At 22.8% G+C, this 20,769-nt stretch overlaps 8 protein-coding genes and 1 non-coding gene across 9 annotated transcripts in view; 4 read left to right on the forward strand and 5 right to left on the reverse strand.

Annotated features, from left to right (window-relative positions):
- Positions 1 to 1,202, forward strand: part of DDB_G0288693 (hypothetical protein) — a gene marked incomplete at both ends in the record, with an annotated part of 2,064 nt that extends 862 nt beyond the window's left edge. Inside the window, one exon of the mRNA XM_631489.1 lies at positions 1 to 1,202. This exon is cut by the window's left edge and continues 538 nt beyond it. Within this exon, the coding sequence (XP_636581.1) occupies positions 1 to 1,202 (1,202 nt within the window).
- Positions 1,203 to 1,782: 580 nt separating this feature from the next.
- Positions 1,783 to 4,500, reverse strand: DDB_G0288695 (hypothetical protein; the record flags this gene model as incomplete). The annotated part of the gene is made up of 1 exon (XM_631490.1): positions 1,783 to 4,500. The coding sequence occupies one exon, from the start codon at positions 4,498 to 4,500 to the stop codon at positions 1,783 to 1,785; it is 2,718 nt and encodes a 905-aa protein (XP_636582.1).
- Positions 4,501 to 4,848: 348 nt separating this feature from the next.
- DDB_G0288697 (hypothetical protein) lies at positions 4,849 to 6,690 on the reverse strand (the record flags this gene model as incomplete). Its single annotated transcript, XM_631491.1, has 2 exons — positions 4,849 to 5,135; positions 5,220 to 6,690. The coding sequence occupies 2 exons, from the start codon at positions 6,688 to 6,690 to the stop codon at positions 4,849 to 4,851; spliced, it is 1,758 nt and encodes a 585-aa protein (XP_636583.1).
- A 596-nt stretch (positions 6,691 to 7,286) lies between these two features.
- Positions 7,287 to 8,498, reverse strand: tmem120 (transmembrane protein; the record flags this gene model as incomplete). Its single annotated transcript, XM_631492.1, has 2 exons — positions 7,287 to 7,472; positions 7,578 to 8,498. 2 exons carry the CDS (start codon positions 8,496 to 8,498, stop codon positions 7,287 to 7,289), a joined length of 1,107 nt encoding a protein of 368 aa, XP_636584.1.
- A 1,308-nt stretch (positions 8,499 to 9,806) lies between these two features.
- ragA (Ras-related GTP-binding protein) lies at positions 9,807 to 11,006 on the forward strand (the record flags this gene model as incomplete). Its single annotated transcript, XM_631493.1, has 2 exons — positions 9,807 to 9,888; positions 10,183 to 11,006. 2 exons carry the CDS (start codon positions 9,807 to 9,809, stop codon positions 11,004 to 11,006), a joined length of 906 nt encoding a protein of 301 aa, XP_636585.1.
- A 421-nt stretch (positions 11,007 to 11,427) lies between these two features.
- On the forward strand, positions 11,428 to 11,590 carry rnu1c. The gene has a single exon. It is a non-coding gene (small nuclear RNA).
- Positions 11,591 to 11,723: 133 nt separating this feature from the next.
- On the reverse strand, positions 11,724 to 13,151 carry bud13 (hypothetical protein; the record flags this gene model as incomplete). Its single annotated transcript, XM_631494.1, has 1 exon — positions 11,724 to 13,151. The coding sequence occupies one exon, from the start codon at positions 13,149 to 13,151 to the stop codon at positions 11,724 to 11,726; it is 1,428 nt and encodes a 475-aa protein (XP_636586.1).
- A 1,099-nt stretch (positions 13,152 to 14,250) lies between these two features.
- Positions 14,251 to 17,181, forward strand: bzpQ (hypothetical protein; the record flags this gene model as incomplete). Its single annotated transcript, XM_631495.1, has 1 exon — positions 14,251 to 17,181. The coding sequence occupies one exon, from the start codon at positions 14,251 to 14,253 to the stop codon at positions 17,179 to 17,181; it is 2,931 nt and encodes a 976-aa protein (XP_636587.1).
- A 276-nt stretch (positions 17,182 to 17,457) lies between these two features.
- On the reverse strand, positions 17,458 to 20,505 carry DDB_G0288707 (hypothetical protein; the record flags this gene model as incomplete). The annotated part of the gene is made up of 2 exons (XM_631496.1): positions 17,458 to 18,476; positions 18,567 to 20,505. 2 exons carry the CDS (start codon positions 20,503 to 20,505, stop codon positions 17,458 to 17,460), a joined length of 2,958 nt encoding a protein of 985 aa, XP_636588.1.
- Between the last annotated feature and the right edge of the window lie 264 nt (positions 20,506 to 20,769).

Below are 20,769 nucleotides of genomic sequence, written 5' to 3' on the forward strand. Positions count from 1 at the left end.
AACAGCTCCAATATCAAATGCAACAATTTCAATTACAACAATTACAACAACAACAACAACAACAACAAAATCAACAACAACATCAACACCATCAACAAAATCAACAACAACATCAACACCATCAACAAAATCAACAACAACATCAACAACATCAACAACATCAACAACATCAACAAAATCAACAAAATCAACAAAATCAACAAAATCAACAAAATCAACAAAATCAACAAAATCAACAAAATCAACAAAATCAACAACAAAATCAACAACAAAATCAACAACAAAATCAACAACAAAATCATCAACAAAATCATCAACAAAATCATCAACAAAATCATCAACAAAATCAACAACAACCAAATCTTGTTCAATCCTCATTATTAATTCCACAATTACAACATATTCGAGATCAAATACACCAATCATATCGTTCACAACAACAGCAACACCCATTACAACAGATTCAACCATTACAACAACCACAACATCAACCTGAGCCACAAACACAATCAACTCAAACACAGACACAATCAGAAATACAACAAACACAACCAACACAAACCCAATCATCACATCAAACTTTAATTTCACCACCACAAGCTCAAGTAGCATTTAGAAATCATTTAGTATCCAACAGAATACAAACAATAGTTGATTTTTCACCAAATAGTAGCGATTCTGAAATTGATACCACAGTAAATAATAGAAATAACACATCTAGAGTAAATAATAATAGTAATAATAACACCAATAGTAATAGTAATAATAATAATAATAATAATAATAATAATAATAATAATAATAATAATAATAATAATAATAATAATAATAATAATAATAATAATAATAATAATAATAATAATAATAATAATAATAATAATAATACAATAAGATCAACTAATGAATCTGTATCATTATTACCTTTTGTTATAAATAATTCAACACCAACCATAACTACAACAACAAGATCATCAGCATTAATTCCATCGATTAATGGATCAAGTAGTGAAATTCCAACAACAACAACAACAACAACAACATCACTTTCAATTTCGTCACCACCCACACCAACTATTCCACTTTCACCAGCTACAAGCTCGGGTAATAGTGGTAGTACAGGTAGTTTTTCTTATATTGGTTCACTTTTGACCACAAACCTTGGCGGAATTTCAAACGATAGAAGAAATAATAGTGATTGCTGATTAATGAAACATAAAATCATTTTTTTTTTTCTATTCATTTTTTTTTTCCCAACCCCCCATTCATACTTTTATCCTTTTTTCCTCTTTTTTTTTTCCCTCCTCTTCTTACTACTCCTCCTTCTCTATTTATATTAAATCCAATAATTATTCTTCAATTTTGGAAATTCAAAAAAAAAAAAAAAAAAAAAACTAGATGTAATCTATCATTTAAGTGATTTACCATAACCAATTGATAGAACTGATGTCAATCCACTGCGCAGTGAATGAAGAATCAGATGGACCATTATTATTACTATTATTATTATTATTATTACATCTTCAAATGGGACACCTCATCTAAAAGATAGGCTGATTCTTTTTTTTTTTTTTTTTTTTTTTACACAACACCAGTAAAAAAAAAAGAAAAAAAACTATAAATAAAAAAAAAAAAAACATTAAGTTTTTTTTTTTTTTAGAAATTAAACAAAAAATAAAGAAATAAATAATTTTAAAATAAAGATTAAGAATACTTAATTCTTTTCATTCTATAACATTAAAATCTTTTAATTAATTAATTTATTTATTTTTCTTATTATTATTATTATTTTTGGTTATATAAATAATTGAATTCATTGATTGTTAATGAATTTTTTAAATCTATAAAATAAGGATTATTAATTTTTTCAATATATTTTAAAAAAGAATAATTATGAGATTCTAAAAGATAATATAAAATTTTTATATTATATTGATCACCAATAAAATGTTTAACATAAAATAATAAATTTTGGTGATCACTAGTACTGTTATCATTATCATTTCTATTGAAATAATTTAACATTATTAAATTTATAATATTAAAATCTTTATTATTAATTACCACTTCCATAAATTTTGATAACTCTAATGAATATCTATGAGTGAATTTATCTAATGTTTCAAATGGTGAAAAGAATCTTTTTGTTAAAAGTTCATTATCATTTTTGAAAGATGCAACAATATATTTAAAAACATCTTCCATTTCAATTCTAGTTTGAATACCATTTTGTAGAATTTGATGTAATGTTAATTGTGGTGTATTAAATGATATCATTCCTTTAATATCAACCCATGTGAAAAATTCAAATAATTTAATTTGATTTGTACCATTGAATTTTTTAATATAATGAATCATAAAATATAAATTATAATTTATATTACAACTTTTACAATTATCAACAATATATTTTAAATAATTAAAAAATTCATTAGGAATTTGTTTCATTGGTTTCTTAAATAAATAAATTTGATCACCATCTTTAATTGAACCAGTTTTGTTGAAATAATATTCAAGTAATGATATTGAATTCGTATTTGTAATTATTTCATTATTTAAAATATTTGGAATTGTTACTGATTTAAATGATTCTATAATCATTTCTTTAACTGAAAACCAATCGTGTAAAAATGAAAAACCTTTAAAATTATTTAAAATGAATTCATAGATTTCAATTGATTTAACTCTTTTGAAAATATTATTTATATTATAGAAATTATTTTCTCTATCCCAATTGCAACCATTTGCATTTTTTCTAAAACCATATAAAATATTTGCTGGCATTTTAAGAATTGTATCATGTTTTAAAATACTTTCCAATTCTTTAAATGTAATTTTTACAAATTCAAAATCATTATATTGAATAATTAATTGAAGAAATATTATTGGATGAAGTTTAAATTTATCAAAATTAAATTTAATTTCATTACAAACTTGATTTATAAATTGGATTTGATTTGATCTATTAAAACATTTATTAAATAATAAAGGAGTGGTTGTTTCAAATAATTCTAATAATCTGGTTGATGATCCAAAAAATCCATTTTTAATTACTTCATTTAAAATACTTGAATTTGTTGACTTTTTAATTAAATTACCAAATGAATCTTCTTTTAAATTTATATTTTTATTATTACAATAAACTAGGTCCAACTTTGGTGAAATATATTGATTCATTACTTGGTACCATCTTGATAATAAATCAAAATTTGCAAATCTTAAAGCACTAACTTCACATCCATTGAAACTATTAATATTTTTATCAATCTTTTCAATATGTTGGAAATTATCATAATCAGTTTGTTTATAATATTTGTAATAATATAAAGGTGATGAGATATTTAATGTAATTTCTCTAATAGTTAAAAACATTTTTAATAATAATTCAACATTTTTAATTGATGATTCTACCATTGATATTTTTAATTTTAATAATTTTTTATCAAATTCCATAGAGTTTAATTTTTCAATTGTTAAAATAAAATCACTATTATTATTATTTTTATTCTCACAATTTTGATTGTTAGTTGATTTAATAATTATTGAAATTGATTTACAAATGTTTAAAAGAAATTCAACTTTAAAATCTGATGAAAGTGGACAAAATTCATATATTATTTTAAATGATTTATAAAATGGATGATTTGAATTTGATGGAGGATTAATACCCTTTTTAATTAAAAAAAAGTTATAAAGTTTAATATATGTACAAATACAATTAAAAAAATCATTTTCAATTAAACATTGAGATAATCCTTCTGAAAATGGTTTATGATGTTGATTTATATGAATATGTTTTGTTGAAAATGAATTTCTTGAAATTCCTAATAATTGTTTACCAACTTCTTTTAAAAAACAATTTGAAATTTCATCCCAAATTTTAATTTCATTATTTTTACATATAAAAAATTCATTAACACTACCACTACCACTACCACCACTAGAGTTACAATTTTTATATAATAATTTTCTAACTTTATTTAATGTTTTACAATGATGAAGTGAATTTGAATTTGAATTACTGTCTAAAATTAAATCAAATTTTAAAGGATTTAAATAATAATTATAACCATATTTTTCTTTACATAAAACTTTAAAAGCTGGTATATTATTTGAATTTACAGTTACAGAAATTAAATGATTTAATAAACTATCACCTCTATGACCTGGAATAATTGAATTATAAAATCTTTTAAAAAAATTAAAAAATACTAATTCATCATAATCTTTTGTTTTTTGATTATTTTTAATTGGTGAAAGAAATGAAAAAATATTAAATTCATAAGTTTTACAATCCAATTCTAAATAATGATCATTTAATAATTTATATTTTAATGTATTCCTATAACCATTTTTAATTAACCATTTAATTGAATAAATTGGTCTTAATGAACTACCAATTGTATCAATTTGATATCTACTAATATTAAATAAAATTATTTTAAATAAATAAATATTTCTAATAATTTTCCAAAATAAAATTTCATTATTATTAATATTCATTTTTTATTATTTATTTATTATTAATAATTATTAATTATTTTTTTTTATAAAAAAAAAAAAAAAAAAAAAAAAAAAAATTAAAAAAAAAACCAAAAAAAATAAAAAAATAAAAAAATTAAAAAAACCATCACGATCTTTTTAAGATTTAAAAATAAAAATAAAAAATTAATTGGTAAACTACACTTTTACTTGCTCCCAAAAAAAAAAAAAAAAAAAAAAAAAAAAAAAAATTAATTTGTAAATTACATTTCTATTTTATTCATTTATTAATTTCTTTAATTATTTTTTTTTATTATTTTTATTAATTAATTATATATTTAATTATTTATTTATTAAAATTTAAAAAGTTTAAATCAATGCATGAATTTTCTTAAGATCTTCAATTGAGAAAGCGGCATATCTTTCACACCACTCTTCACAATTCTTATTATAGTTGTTAACATCGTCACGATAGACACCAGCTTTAACAACATCAAGTGGATCATGTGGGTTTGGTGTGACAAGTAATTGGGATATACTTAACATAACTTTAGAAATTGTTAAAGCTGGACTCCAACTATCCTTTAAAATATCTAAACAAATATTACCATCATTATTAATATTACAATGATAAATCTTTGTTAAAAATCTAATCTCTAAAATATGAAAAATTAAAAAATGAAGTTAGTATTTTTAAAATAATAATAATATTATAATAAATTTTAAAAATATGAACATACTTGGAGCGGACATTGGATAATTATCTGGGAAATTTACAGATAATGCAAATAAACCTTTATGATATGGTGATTGTTGTGGGCCTTGCATAATAATTTTCCAAGCAACTATATTATTTTCATCCAAGAATAAAGTGAATTGTGAATAAGGACCATGGGATGAAATTTCTTCTTTAAAGTTTTTATATTCCTTGAAAACACGTCTACTTGCACCAGTAAACTTTGATTCTGCAGTTGAACTTGTATCAATTGTTTGTTTCAATTGAACATTTTGGAAAGCAGGTTCAACCTTACGTTCAATTGTTTTTTGATAAGTTCCACTGACTTTATTAAAATCAAGTTTTGTTTTAATATCCAATGAGAATGGTTTGAAATTATCACGAGCTGATAAAGATAACAAAGCTTCACGTTCAAATAATTCCACACCTTCTAATGACGAATCTGCAATGAAACAACTTCCACCTGTTGCCTGTGAAAATGACGATAAACGCTCTCTACCATCTAAACCAATTGGAATTGAATCTAAAATGATATTATGTTTTTTCATGTATTGATAAACTGGATATGGGTCAAAGTTACTATTATCTTCACCATCGGTTAAACAAAATACTCTAAGCATTGGATTAGACGATAATTTTAAACCACCAGTAGCAGCAGCATCGCAACTTTCTTTAAATTTAACCAATGTTTCAGCAGCTAATTGAATTGCTTCAAATAATCTAGTTTTACATTGATTGGCAACAACTTCACCCAATTCAGTTGAGAAAGAATCGAAATTTCTTGTTAAATCAAATGTTAACTCTATTCTTTCACCAAATGTTACAAGTCCAACTGCAACTGGTACCTCTAATGATATTGCTTTATCAGTGAATGTTTGAAATAATGTTTGTGCCAATTCAATTCTTGACATTTCAAGTTCACCTGGTACTCTACTACCTTTAAATGCTGCACTCTTCATTGATCCTGACAAATCCAATACAATAACATCCAATTGTTTAATTTCTGATTCATATAATTCAACTTGTTTTTTAATTGGTTCTGTTGAGTTTAATGAATCTTTTTGTTGTTGTTGTTGTTGATTATTATTATTATTGTTATTTAAATCAAGTTTATTTAATTGGGTGGAAATTAAATTTTCACCACTACTATTATCAGATGCTTGATTTGGTACAGATGTTGATGGTTCAATTGATGGTGGAGTTGTAGTTGATGTAGTTGTAGTTGTGGTTGTGGTTGTTGTATTGATATCAATTGAAGGATCAAATAATACTAGTTCTGAGGAATCTAAAATATTCAACTCTTCTAAAGTATCCTCTTCAAATAATTCTGCATTTTGATATTCTAATTTATATTCTACATTTGTTGATAAATTTCCTCTTTTGACAATTTCTTTAATAAATTCTTTAACGGTCAATGTTTTTTTAAATGGTACCCCAATCTTTTTATTTGGTGAAATTTGAATTGAAAGTGGCATTTATTTATTTGTATATTTTTTAAAAAAAAAAAAATTATTTGTTTTTTATTTATTTGTTTTTTATTTATTTGTTTTTATTTATTTGAGAATATATTATATTAAATTTTGAAAGATGAAAAAAATAAAAAAAAAAAAAAATAATTTTATACTTTTTAATTTCAAGGAATAATAATTCTTTTTTTTTTCCTTTTTTTTTTTTTTCATTAAAAAAAAAACACTCACAATCCAGTCATCTAAAAAACAAACACAGTCACCCTTTTTTTTTTTTAAATTCTTATAAAATATCTTTTTTTTTTTTTTTTTTTTTTGAATAGGAGATGATATTTAATTTTTTAAATAAAATAAATGAAATAAATATCTTTTTTTTTTTTTTTTTTGGTGGAAATTTGTTAAAAAAAAGAAAAAAAAATAAATTAGAAATTAATAAAAAAAAAAAAAAACCCAGAATGATATGAAAAATTTACATTTATATTTTTATTTATTTTTGATTGTTTTATTTTTATTGTTTAATTATAATTTCAAATTAAGAAAAAAAAAAAAAAAAAAAAAAAAAAAAAATTTTTTTAATCTAAAAATATCTATTTAAAGAATTTCCTTTAATTTTCTTTGTTGTATTTTGAAAAGTTTTTCCATTTTTGGTAATAAACTGAGAGAGTAGTAAGAAGATTACCAAGACCAAGACATAAAAATATGAAACCACATGAAAATACTTGCCATTCAACATAACCACTTCTTTGGTATGCGAATGCAAAGAATGAAAATGAATTATATAATTGGAAAAACTGTAGTTTTTTTTTTTTTTTTTTAAAAAAAAAAAAAAGAGAATTAGTAAATAACTATTTTAAAAATTTAATAATTAAAAAAATAATAATTAATATATAACTTACTTGTACAAATAATAAAAATGGAAATAAGAATAAAGCTGATGGTGTCCAACCAGGGTCATTACCCCAACCTTCAGATTCACCAGTTACATCAATAATATTTGCTTTACCCATTGCAACCAATTTATAGAGACGACCTTGTTGATAACGATTTGTCAATATTTGAACAAGACCTTGACAACCAGAGAAATAAGTTACTTGTGGGAGGAAATAAGAGAAAGATTCAGACAATGGGAAGAGTAAATTTGTTAATGAACCAGCAATCGAGAGATAATGATGCATAATCCACCACGGTTTAATTGAACTACCATTAACTAAAAGAATATTTTCACGTAATGCCAATGTGATGTAGTAGTAGAGTAACCAAATCTGCCAACTGGTGGTAACAAAACTACTTTGTGGATATAGTAATAACAATACAACGAATAAAATGAATTGTGGATTGGTTTTCTTTTTAAATTTCTCATATTCTTGCTTTAATCTAAACTTTTCATTCTCTCTCATATGTTTAACGTTTACTTGTCCCAAGAATAAACGAACGAAAATACTGCCAGTCTCGGGGGTGAATGATACCTTTGCACGTTTGACATTGACTTTGATTTGATCTAGATGAGCTGATAACTCTTTGGTGATATCTAATTGTTTCTCTTTTGCATTTAAATGTTTGATTCTACTAATGAGTTGTGATGATTCCTTTTCATGTTTTGCTAATGTATTGGTGATATCATCGGCATGTTTAAAAACATCATTAATATCCTTCTTTACTTTAATACCTTTTTCTTTACATTGTTCATGACTTTTTTTTAATTCAAATACTTCATTCTTTATATCTTGTAATTCTTTTGATATTTGAACTTCATGGGTCGGTGTTGTTGATTTATTGGTAGCTATTGATGACTTTGTTTCAGAGAATGATTCCATCATTTTTTATTTTATTTTTTTTTATTTTTTAAAAAAATAAAAAAAATACTTTTTTTTATTTATATATAATATATATATTTATATATTACTTGTATATTATTCTATGTATCTATTTCTTTTTTTTATGTGGGGTTTGATTTTTTTTTTTTTTTTAATTTATTATTATTATTTTTATAATTTTTTATTATTATTATTATTATTATTATTATTATTATTTTTTTTTTTTTTTGTCTTTAAAGAGTAAATAATTTGAATTATAAAATAAAATAAAAAAAGATAACAAAAAAAAAATAAAAAAATAAAAATAAAAATAAAAATAAATTAAATGAAAAATAAAAAAAAAAAAAAAAAAAAAAAAAAAAAAAGTTTTTTTCTAAAAAAAAAAAAAAAAAAAAATAAAAAAAATAAATAAAATAAAAAATAAAATAAAAAAAATAAAAAAAGAAATCAAATTTATGATTTTTTTTTTTTTTTTTTTAGAAAATTAATTTTGTTTTAACCTACATTAGATTAATCTAATTATATTTTTGGTTTTGGTTTTTTTTTTTTTTTTTTTTTTTTTTTTTTTTTTTCAAAAAGTAAAAAATTATTTGAATTCTTCCCAAAATGTTCATTTTTTATTATTATTTATATTATTGACCTATCATTAAAAGCCAAAGAATATATTGATATTTTTGTAAAACAACAAAAAAGATCAAACTGATATTTTTAAAAAATTCCACACCCCCTCCATTCTTTTTGATTTTTTTTTTTTTTTTCCTTTCAAATCCATTGGGGGCTAGTTATTTATATCTTTCCAATTATGTTTGAATTTTAAAAATCGTTTAAGTAAAAAATTAAAAAATGTTGCATTGTTATTATAAATAGATTTGTAAATTAAAGTTGATTTTTTTTATTTTTATTTTTATTTTTATTTTTTTTATTTTTTTTTTTATTTTTATTTTCCTCAACTTCATATATAAAAAAAAAAATAATAAATGGTTAATTATAAAAAATATTATATTATATTATTAAAATAATAATAATAATAAAAAAAAAATATTTAAATTTTATATCTTGCACAAGTTTGGATGTTTTTTTTTGTTGGCATACATTCCTTTAAAAGTTTTTAATGACATTCATAATTTTGAAACTTTGGAAGAAAATTATTTTTTTATTTTTTTTGAATTTTTTTATTTTTATTTTTATTTTTTTTTTTTAGTTTTTTTTTTAATTTTTTTTTTTTTTATTTTTTTTAATTTTTTTTTTTTGATTTCGCACCACATATTATATATATAATTATTTATATATAATAATAATTTACAATATAAAATGAAAAGAAAGGTTTTATTAATGGGTAGAAGTGAGTCTGGTAAGACTTCTATGAGATCAATTATTTTTGCAAATTATATTGGTAAGTTTAAAAATTAGAGTGTAAATAAAAAAAAAAAAAAATTTACCCGACTAATTAATTTACATATCAAAAAAATAAAAAAATATAATACAATGATAATAATTAATAATTAATAATTAATAATTAATAATTAATAATAATAATAATAATAATAATAATAATAATAATAATAATAATAATAATAATAATAATAATAATAATAATAATAATAATAATAATAATAATAATAAATAATAATAAAATTAAACAAAAATATGAAATTTTTTTTTTTTTTTCAAATAAATAAATTTATAGCAAGAGATACAATGAGATTAGGGGTTACAATTGATGTTGAACATTCACATGTTAGATTTTTAGGTAATTTAGTATTGAATTTATGGGATTGTGGTGGTCAAGAAGGTTTTTTAGAAAGTTATTTAACAACACAAAGAGATCATATCTTTAGAAATGTAGAAGTATTAATCTATGTATTTGATATTGAATCAAGAGAACATCAAAAAGATATTAAAAACTATAAATCATGTATTGAAGCCATTTCACAAAATTCAAAAGATGCAAAGATCTTTTGTTTAATTCACAAGATGGATTTGGTACCAGAGGATCAAAGAGATACACTTTTTAAAAACAAAGAACAAGAGATTAGACAAGCATCACTTCCATTGAAACCAACATGTTTCAGAACCTCAATTTGGGATGAAACTTTATACAAAGCATGGTCATCAATCGTTTATTCATTAATTCCAAATGTAAAAGTATTAGAGTACAATTTGGACAAGTTTTGCAAGATTTGTGAAGCTGATGAAGTTGTTCTCTTTGAAAAGGCAACTTTTTTGGTTATCTCTCATTCTGCTCGTAAAGTTCACAAAGATGTTCATCGTTTTGAAAAGATCTCCACAATCATTAAACAATTCTTTTTAAGTTGTAGTAAATCTCAAGCAAATTTCCAAGCAATGGAAGTCAGAAATTCAAATTTCGCCGCTTTCATTGATGCTTTCACCTCAAATACTTATATCATGGTAATCATGTCTGATCCAACCATTGAATCTTCTGCTACCTTATTAAATATTCAAGTTGCAAAATCTCATTTTGAAAAATTCATTAATAGTACTTCAAATTAATTATTAATTACTTTTTTTTTTCTTTTATAAATAATAAATAATAAAAAATAATAATAATAATAATAATAATAACAATAATAATAATAATAAAAAAAACTCAAAAAACATGTCAACATTTAAATATCAACAATAACAACACAACAACACATCTATTCATTTCCAACAATTAAAGTATCTTTCTCTTTTTTTTTTGAAAAAAAAATAAATTAATTAAAAAAAAAAATTAAAAAAATTAAAAAAATTAAAAAAAAAAAAACCAACTTAGTTGGTTTATTATTGAATTTTCTTTTCTGTTGAATTTTCTGATTTTATTTTTAGAATTTTCCATTTTTTCTTTGAACGTTGAATTCCAAAATTAAACCATAAATGATTTTATTATTAATGTTAATTTAAATAGAGTTTAAACTTTTTTTTTAAAACCATACTTACCAGTCATTATCAATATGTGATCATAAAGGCATATTTGATTTCAAAGATTTCAGACCATTGCACTTTAAGGTTTGGTTTTTGTATGATCTTCCACAAAGAGGATTCAAGTGACAAATTTATGGTAGTCGTGGATGTTGCGCTAGCGCACTTCCACAACACCCCCTAATTAATTTTAATGAAAAAAAAATAATAATAATAATAATACCCCAAATTTAGGAAGTGTTTATTTTTTTTATTTTTATTTTTTTTTTTTTTTTTTTTTTTTTTTTTTATTTATTTTTATATATACTACATATCTTCAACACTCCAATAATAAGATTCTTCAGCTAAATTTTGATTTCTTGATTGTTTTGAGATGAATTCTTTTTCGAAACCATTACTACGATCAATACCATCCCATCTATAACCGGGTTTAATATTGAAACGATTTGAAGGATAAGGACCTTTGTATTCTGGTTTTTTGTCTATATCATTTTTATTTGATTTTTTTGATTTCTTTTTTCTACCACTACCACCACCTCCTCCTAGTAATGCCATTGGATCACCCCATCTATCTTTATCGATTTGTTCACTATTTAAATCTTCATCATCGATGTATCTTGATAATGGTTTATTGATATCACGTTGAATACGTTCTCTTTCCTCTTCCTCTTTTTTCTTTTTAACTTTACCAATACCCCATTCCATATCTTTCTCTAATTCAATTTGTTCCTCTAATCTCTTTTTCTCGAGATCCATCTCTTTTTGTTTCTTTGGATCAACCTTTTTACCTGTAATTTTATCACGATATACTGTTTCTGCATTTCTACCCATCATTCTTTGTTGTTCTCTTAAAAATGTTTCCTTTTGTTCTTTATGTTTTTTATTCTCTTCTTCCTCTTCTTCTTCTTGTTCTTTTTTACTTTTAATTTCATCAAATGTTCTCTTTCTTGGTGGTGATAAATCTTCATTACTATTTCTATTTCTATTTCTTGGTGGTGATAAATCATTATTATTATTATTATTTCTATTTCTAGGTGGTGATAAATCTTTATTATTATTATTATTATTATTATTTCTATTTCTTGGTGGTGATAAATCATCATAATTATTGTTATTATTTCTATTTCTATTTCTTAGTGGAGATAGATCCTCATTGTTATTTCTATTTCTTGGTGGTGATAAATCTTCATTATTGCTACTACTATTCCTATTTCTTGGTGGTGATAAATCTTCATTATTATTATTATTATTATTATTATTGTTGTTGTTTCTATTTCCACTATCACTTGAACTTTTATTTATACCAAATGAAATATTACTACTACCACCAATATTCTTTTTGGTAGTGGGAGGTTCAATCGTTATCCATTGTGATGTTGATGATGTTGATGACGATGAAGAAGGAGGAGGTTTAAAATTGAATTGATCACTATTTACAATTAAAGGTTTATCATCTTCATCTTCTTCATTATCATTGTCATCATCATAGTTATTGTTATTACTATTATTATTATTATTATTATTATTAAATTTATTTATTAAATTCTTTCTTTTATTTTCATTTGCATCTTTTGATATTATTTCTTGTTGTTCATCTATGTCTACAATTTTATTACCTGTAGATACCAATACTTTCTTTTTCTTTTTTTTTTTTTCTTTATTACCGCCGCTTCTATTTGATTCATCATTTGATTGTTCGTTTGGTGTTAAATATTTCTTTAAATATTCATTCATTATTTTTTGCTGTTTTGTTGCTTTAAATTATTTTTTATAAAAATCATTCCATTTTTTTTTTTTTTTTTTTTTTTTTTTTTTTTTTTTTTTTTTTAAAAATAAAAAAATTCTTTTGACAAAAATTTATCTGACAACAGATATCCAAAAAAAAAAAGATATTAAAAACAAATAAAAAATAAATAAAAATCGGAAAATAAAAAGTTGATTTGTTTGATTGTAATTTATTTGAAAATGATCAAAAAAAAATGAAATTTATTTATTAAAAAAGATAAATAAAAATAAAAGAATAAAAATATTTTTTTTTTTATTTTTTTTTTTTTTTTTATTGTTTTATTTTTTTATTTTTTTATTTTTCAAATTGAATATGCAGGTATAATATATATATATATTTATTTCATTATATAATATATTTTCAACAAAGAATTAATAGTCAAAAAGTAAAATATTTTGTCATTTTGTTTTTAAAAAAACAATAAATAAATAAAATAAAATAAAAAAAACCGATAATTTCCAATGATGAAAAGGGAAAAAAAAAAAAATATCTTTTTTAAATTAAAACTTTTTTTTTTTTTGAATTAAATTTATTTATTTTTTATTTATTTTTATTGTTTTTTTTTTTTTTTTTTTTTTTTTTTTTTTTTTTTTTTTTTCATTTATTTTTTGACCCTTAATACTTCCTATATATTAATTACGTGTTGTCTTTAAAAATTCATTACCACTATATTTATTTGTTATAATAATTACAATTAATTAAACTATTCTCATTCACAAATTTGTGTGTTTTTTATTTTTTTTTTTTTTTTTTTATTTTTTTTGTTTTGTCTAAAAATTTTTTATTTTTATTTTTATTATTTAAAATATTTAACACAAAAAATTTTTTATCATTGCTCGTTCATAAAATATCTTTTTTTTTTTTTTTTTTCAAATAAATTTTAAAATAAATTAAATAAAAAAATTAAAATTTTAAAAAAAAAAAAAATTTTAAAAAAAATTAAAATAATAAATAATTAATAATCAATAATAAATAATAAATAATAGATAATAAATAATAAATATAAATAATAAATAACAAGTAATAATAATAATAACAATTATAATAATGGAAGAATTTGAAAACTTTTTTTCACAATTAATTCCAGCACCAGATCAAGATATTTGGTTATTAGCAGCACAACAAACTCCACAAAATAATGATGGAGTTAGTACAAGTGGTATACCGATTGGATGGAGTTTACAAAATTTAGCAGCAAGCACTAATAACATTGCTGCAATCGATTCCAATCCACAAATTAGAGAACAACTACAACAATTACAACAACAACAACAACAACAACAAACTCAAATTCAACAACAATTACAAAGTTATCAACAACAACAACAACAACACTATCAACAACGTCAACAACAATATCAACAACAATATCAACAACCTTATACAACACCTTCTCCACCTGATCAAATTGATTATAATCAACAATTATCACCACAACAACAACAACAACAACAACAACAACAACAACAACAACAACAACAACAACAACAACAACCACAATTGCAACAACAAAATAATACTATTTCACAGCAACAACAACAACAAAATTTAAATTTCCAGGTCCAATTTTTGCAACAACAACAACAACATCAACAGCAATTGCAGCAACAACAAGAACAATTTCAACATCAACAATTGCAACACCAGCAACAACAATATTTCATTAAACAACAATTACAACAACAACAACAACAACAACAACAACAACAACAACAACAACAACAACAACAACAACAACAACAACAACAACAACAACAACAACAACAACAACAACAACAACAAAATCAACATTTATCACCAATTTTATCACCATTACCACCAATTCAACAATTACAACAATATCAACAACAACAACAACAACAACAACAACAACAACAACAACAACAACAACAACAACAACAACAACAACCACAACAACAATCAATTAATATTGGTAGTTCTAATACACCTTTACAACATCAAGCAATGTTACAAGCACAATCATTAATGGATAGTATAAATACTAAACAACCACCAATTCCACCTACATTACAATCACCAACACAACATCAATTTCTTAATACACCAGTTTTAGATCAACATATTTTATCATCAATTAGACCATCTTATTCACAAGTAACAAAAGCAAATATATCAACATTACCAACTGAAATTACTAATAGTTTAACAAATTTCAATGGTACAAATAATAGTACTCCAAATTTTGAAGATTTAACTGGTGGTAAACTATCATCAAATAATATAAAAAATACAGCAACACCATTATCATCACCACCATCTACAAAAAATGGAAAACAAAAACAACCAAAGAATAATAACAATAATAATAATAGTAGTAATAATAATAATAATAATAATCAAACAACAACACAACAAAAACAATCTAAAAATAATAATAGTTATGGAAACAACAGTAACAATAATAATAATAATAATAATTTTAATAATAATAAATTAAAAAAACAAAATGATTCAACAACAACACCAACAATAACATCACCAAATATGACATCACCAATTGATTCAAATGGAGATTTCGATTTATTAGATGAAGATGAGAAAAAGAAATCAATAAGTAGAATTAATCAAAATTTAGCAAGTAGAAATTATAGACAAAGAAGAAAAGAATATATAAAAGAGATTGAAAGTAAAATGGCTGCATTAACTTTTGAAAATCATCAACTTAAAAAAGAAAATGAATCTTTAAAGGAAACTGGGGGAGTTGAAGTAATGAGACCAGAACCAGAATTAATAACAATGGTAGTTGAAGGAAAACAAATTATTATTCAATTAAGTCAAGCATTGAAAAAGAATGATGATAGATCATTGATTTATTTATTGCATTTGTATCATTGTGCTATCGCCAAGAGATATTCAATTGTAGAGAGAGAGGTCGAAAAGATAGTTCACCCATATACTCAATCGAAATTGGCGGCCATGGGATACATACCAAAATCTGATAAAATGTTTTTGAATTGTATTGCTGGTCCTGCTGCAGATAGTTGGTTTCAATTATTTAAGAATGAGGCAGAGATTACATTGGAACAGTCGAATAAATTGGAGGCATTGCGTACACAACATGGTAAAATCGATTCGGCATTATTACAAGAACGTCAGGAATTGGATTTGGATATAAAGAAATTCTATTATACAAAGATATTGGTTTTACCAAATAATCCATTGATCATTGGTGATATACCTGCTCAGCCATACAATGGTGAGTTATCACAATCACCCATTTCAAATTCACCTTTGGAGATTAGTCAATTATTGGATTTCGCTGGTAAGTTGGAATCTTTGAAAAAGAATTTCATTTTACATAGAAATTTAATGTTGGATACATTGGCTTCCCTTAGTTCAATACTTACACCTAGACAAGAGGCAATGCTTTTGGTTAGAGTTCATTTTTATACATCTTATGATTTCTCTCATATGGAATTGTTAAAAGATGTTTGGACAAATATTGTCTCTTCAAAATCAATCACTGGTCCATTAAATATTTCTGAAGCTTTAAAAAAACTATCTGATACTACAAATACTCATCATTCAATTGAAAATATTGTTAAACCACCACAATTTCATCAATATACACCAAAACAACTTAAATTTGAAAATCAATCAAATAATTTTGGAAATAATAATGGAAGTAAGAGTAAAAATATAGAAAATAATCTTAATAATAGCGTTAATAATAATAATAATAATAATAATAATAATAATAATAATAATAATAATAATAATAATAATAATAATAATAATAATAATAATAATAATAACAATAATAATAGTAATAGTAATAATAATAATAATGTCAATAGTAATAGTAGTAATGTTAATAGTAATAATAATAATTTTAATAATGCACCACAAATGGTATTAAATCCACCATCAGCTGATGCAATACCTTATCCATCAACAACTCAACTTGATAAAAGATTCCAATGGGTTAGTTATCCTTCTGCTCCTCCACCAAACTAATAAAAAATATAAACCAAAAAGAAAAATATTTATTGTAAAGATCACAAAATATTTTGTTTAAAAAAAAACAAGTTGCTTTTTTTTTTTTTTTTTTTTTTTAAAAAACTTTTTATTTTATTTTTAATTTATTTCTGTTAGGTTAATTTATAATAGTTATTTAATTATTTACTTGATTTTTGGTTTTTTTTTTTTCTTTTCTTTTTTTTTTTTTTTTTTTTTTTTTTGAATATCCCAATTTTTTTTTTTGAATATCCCAATTTTTTTTTTTTTTTTTACTCAATTAAATGTTTTTAATATATTTTGATAAGAATTAACAGTATAATTTTGTTCATCCATTTTTTCCCACCTGTGTACACAATCTCTTAACCAAGCGAAATGAACAACTTTAATATTTGGATTTTTTAAAGCTTGTTGTGCTTTTGAAGTTCCTTCTTTAATGAAAATTAAATGAGTAGTTGTTGAATCAATTTCCAAAGAGATTTTAGCACCAAAAGATTCAGTAATTTTTGAAACTCTTGTATGGCACAATTTTGATGGATCAATTTGTTTTGGAAATATACCACTAAATACAATATTACAATCCATCAAAACTGAACTTCTAATTTCATCAATAATCGATTTAACATGAATTGTATTAATATCACCTCTAGATAAGAATTCTCCTTGAATTGCCGGTAACAATCCTGAAAACATATCCAAGTATGGTGTATTTGTAAAAATATTTGTTGTGATATTGGTGTTGGTGTTGGTGTTGGTGTTGGTGTTGTTTGATGAAGATGGTGATAAAAAAGACGATGATGATGATAATGATAATGATGATGATGATGATGATGATGATGGTGATTGTTGCTGTACATTTGATAATATTAATTGATTATTATTAAAATTATTATTATTTATAGGTTCTGAAATATTTGGAAATGGATAAGCTTTTGATAATTCTTGAAATGAGAATGGATATTGATAAATTGGTGTAAAATCTTGAATTTCATTATTTCCATAATTTCTACCACTAGTATTACTACTATTTGTATTAAAGAATTTAAAAGTATCAAGTAATATTAAATTATCTTGAAAATTTCTCCAAACATCCTCTCTATCATCCAATATTATCATTTGATTAATTGCTTCGAAATTAAATATTTTACTAAAATTTTGATTATTAAATACAATATATGGTTTACCAATTGAATTTATTGGTGGTAATGGTTCAACTGGTTCTATAACTTCTTTTGTTATTACTTTTGTAAAAATTGATCTATTTGGATCTAAAATTAATGCTAATTGTTCAACATCTTATAAAAAAATAAAATTAAATTAATTATTAATTATTGATTATTATATTTTTTTTTTTTTTTTTTTTTTTTTAAAAAAAAAAATCTTACAATATTTTGGATGAAAAGAATATAAATAAATTTTAAATTGAGAAGAAAGGGATGAAAGGAATTCTATTGCATTTGGTCTTTGTTTAACATAAAATGTTTCATTTGTTTCAGTGATTGTAAATTTGTTAATTGAATTATCTTTTAAGTAATAACTTTCAGCATTTGGATCTTTGGTTGAATGTAATAATGTATGATCAATATCAACTATTAAATACATTTTTGGTGAGCCATTACTTGATTTTGATTCAAAATTTGGATTAATCCATGATCCATCTTTTGTTAGTAAACTTTTAATTTTCATTTCTACATTTTGACTTAATCCAACTAATTCACTAAATTTGGATTTTGGTGGTTGCTGTTGTTGTTGTTGTTGTTGTTGTTGTTGTTGTTGTTGTTGTTGTTGTTGTTGTTGTTGGTTATTTACATTATTATTATTATTATTATTGTTATTATTATTATTAACACCATTATTATTAATAATATTATTATTTGAAGATGGTGATAATAAATTATTTTTAGAATTGGTTGAAATTGGTGATGGTTGTTGTAGTTGATTTTGATTTAATGAAGGTGAACCATTTGAAAGTGGTTGTTTTGGAGAAGTCATACCTGGTGTACTATTGTTACTGTTTCCACTATTTTGTTTAGTTGAAGAAGAGGAAGAGGTAGAAGAATATTTCTTTTTATCTCTATCACTTGATCTGTCTCTTTTTGAAGATTTACTACTCTTTGAATATCTTGATCTTGAAGATGATCTTGAAGATGATCTTTTTCTATAGGAACTTCTTCTACTTGATCTTGATCTACTACGAGAGGAATCTGAATAACTTGAACTTCTTGATCTTTTCGATCTTGAATATCTTCCACTATATCTATCTCTTGATCTTGATCTACTATAATCGTCACTTGATGAATCATTTCTACTTTTACTTCTACTTTTACTTCTACTTCTACTTCTACTTCTACTTCTACTTCTACTTCTACTTGAACTGTAACTCCTTCTTGAATATCTTTTTGATCTACTACTTCTACTACTACTATATCTGCTACTGCTACTATATTTTTTACTACTACTACTACTTTTATAAGACGAACGATGACTTCTACTATGACTTCTACTTCTTGAAGAATTTGAGCGACTTCTTGAACGAGATGATGACGATGGTGATGGAGATGATGATGATGAAGATGATCCTCTTCTTCTGTGATTTCTACTTCTACTTCTTCTTCTTCTTCTGCTGCTATATCTATTACCATATCTATCTCTTGATCTTGAACGACTTGAGCTATAACCTCTTCTTCTTCTTGATCTTGATCTCGATCTTGAACTATCATCACTATAACCTCTACTTCTTTTCTTTTCTTTGAATTTTTTATAATCTCTTAATGATTCCTCAAAATCCAAATCCTCCTTTTTATTATTCTCTGAAAATGCCAAAGGCATATATAATCTATCACCAACAATTGATGGATACGCTATACTTTCAGGTCTATTATAAGTTACAATACCATTACCACTACTTCTCAATACAACATTGGCAACCGTTGTTCCATTACCAGTTACAATCATTGGTTCATTATCTACAACATGATAATCAATAACTTCACCACTACCAACATTGGCAACTACAATGCCACCCACTTCATTATTTGGATCCATATAATAATATTGTGTTGGCTCAACTATTGATTCCACTTCTTTACCATTTATTATTATTGTTGTTGTTGATTTTGAAGTTATGGAGGTTGATAATTCTTTATTTTCTGTACATGTTAAATCTTGATTTTTTTGATCTTTTAATTTTTCTTGATTTTTGGTGGTATCTGTGGTTGAATCTTGACTTTTTCCCACTTCAACTAATTTTTCATCTTCAACAATTTCCCCATCACTAATTTCTTCACCATTTTCTTTGGAGATTTTATTTTCCTTTGATTTCATAATATTTAATTATTATTTTTTTTTTTTTTAAAAAAAAAAAAAATAAAAAATAATAATAGTGTAAAAGTGAAATTATTGGGTATTGGTTATTTTACAATAATAGTTTTTTTTTTTTTATTTTTTTTTTATTTTTTTTTTTATTTTTTTTTTTCAGTCAGATAAAAGTCGTTTAAATTTTTTTGAATTTTAATTTTTTTTTCTTTTTTTTCTCGCAAACCGTTGTTTCATTTTTGCGTTTTTTCCAATCTTTTTTTATTAATTGAA

This window comes from Dictyostelium discoideum (assembly GCF_000004695.1).
Source record: "Dictyostelium discoideum AX4 chromosome 5 chromosome, whole genome shotgun sequence".
Taxonomy (NCBI): domain Eukaryota; phylum Evosea; class Eumycetozoa; order Dictyosteliales; family Dictyosteliaceae; genus Dictyostelium; species Dictyostelium discoideum.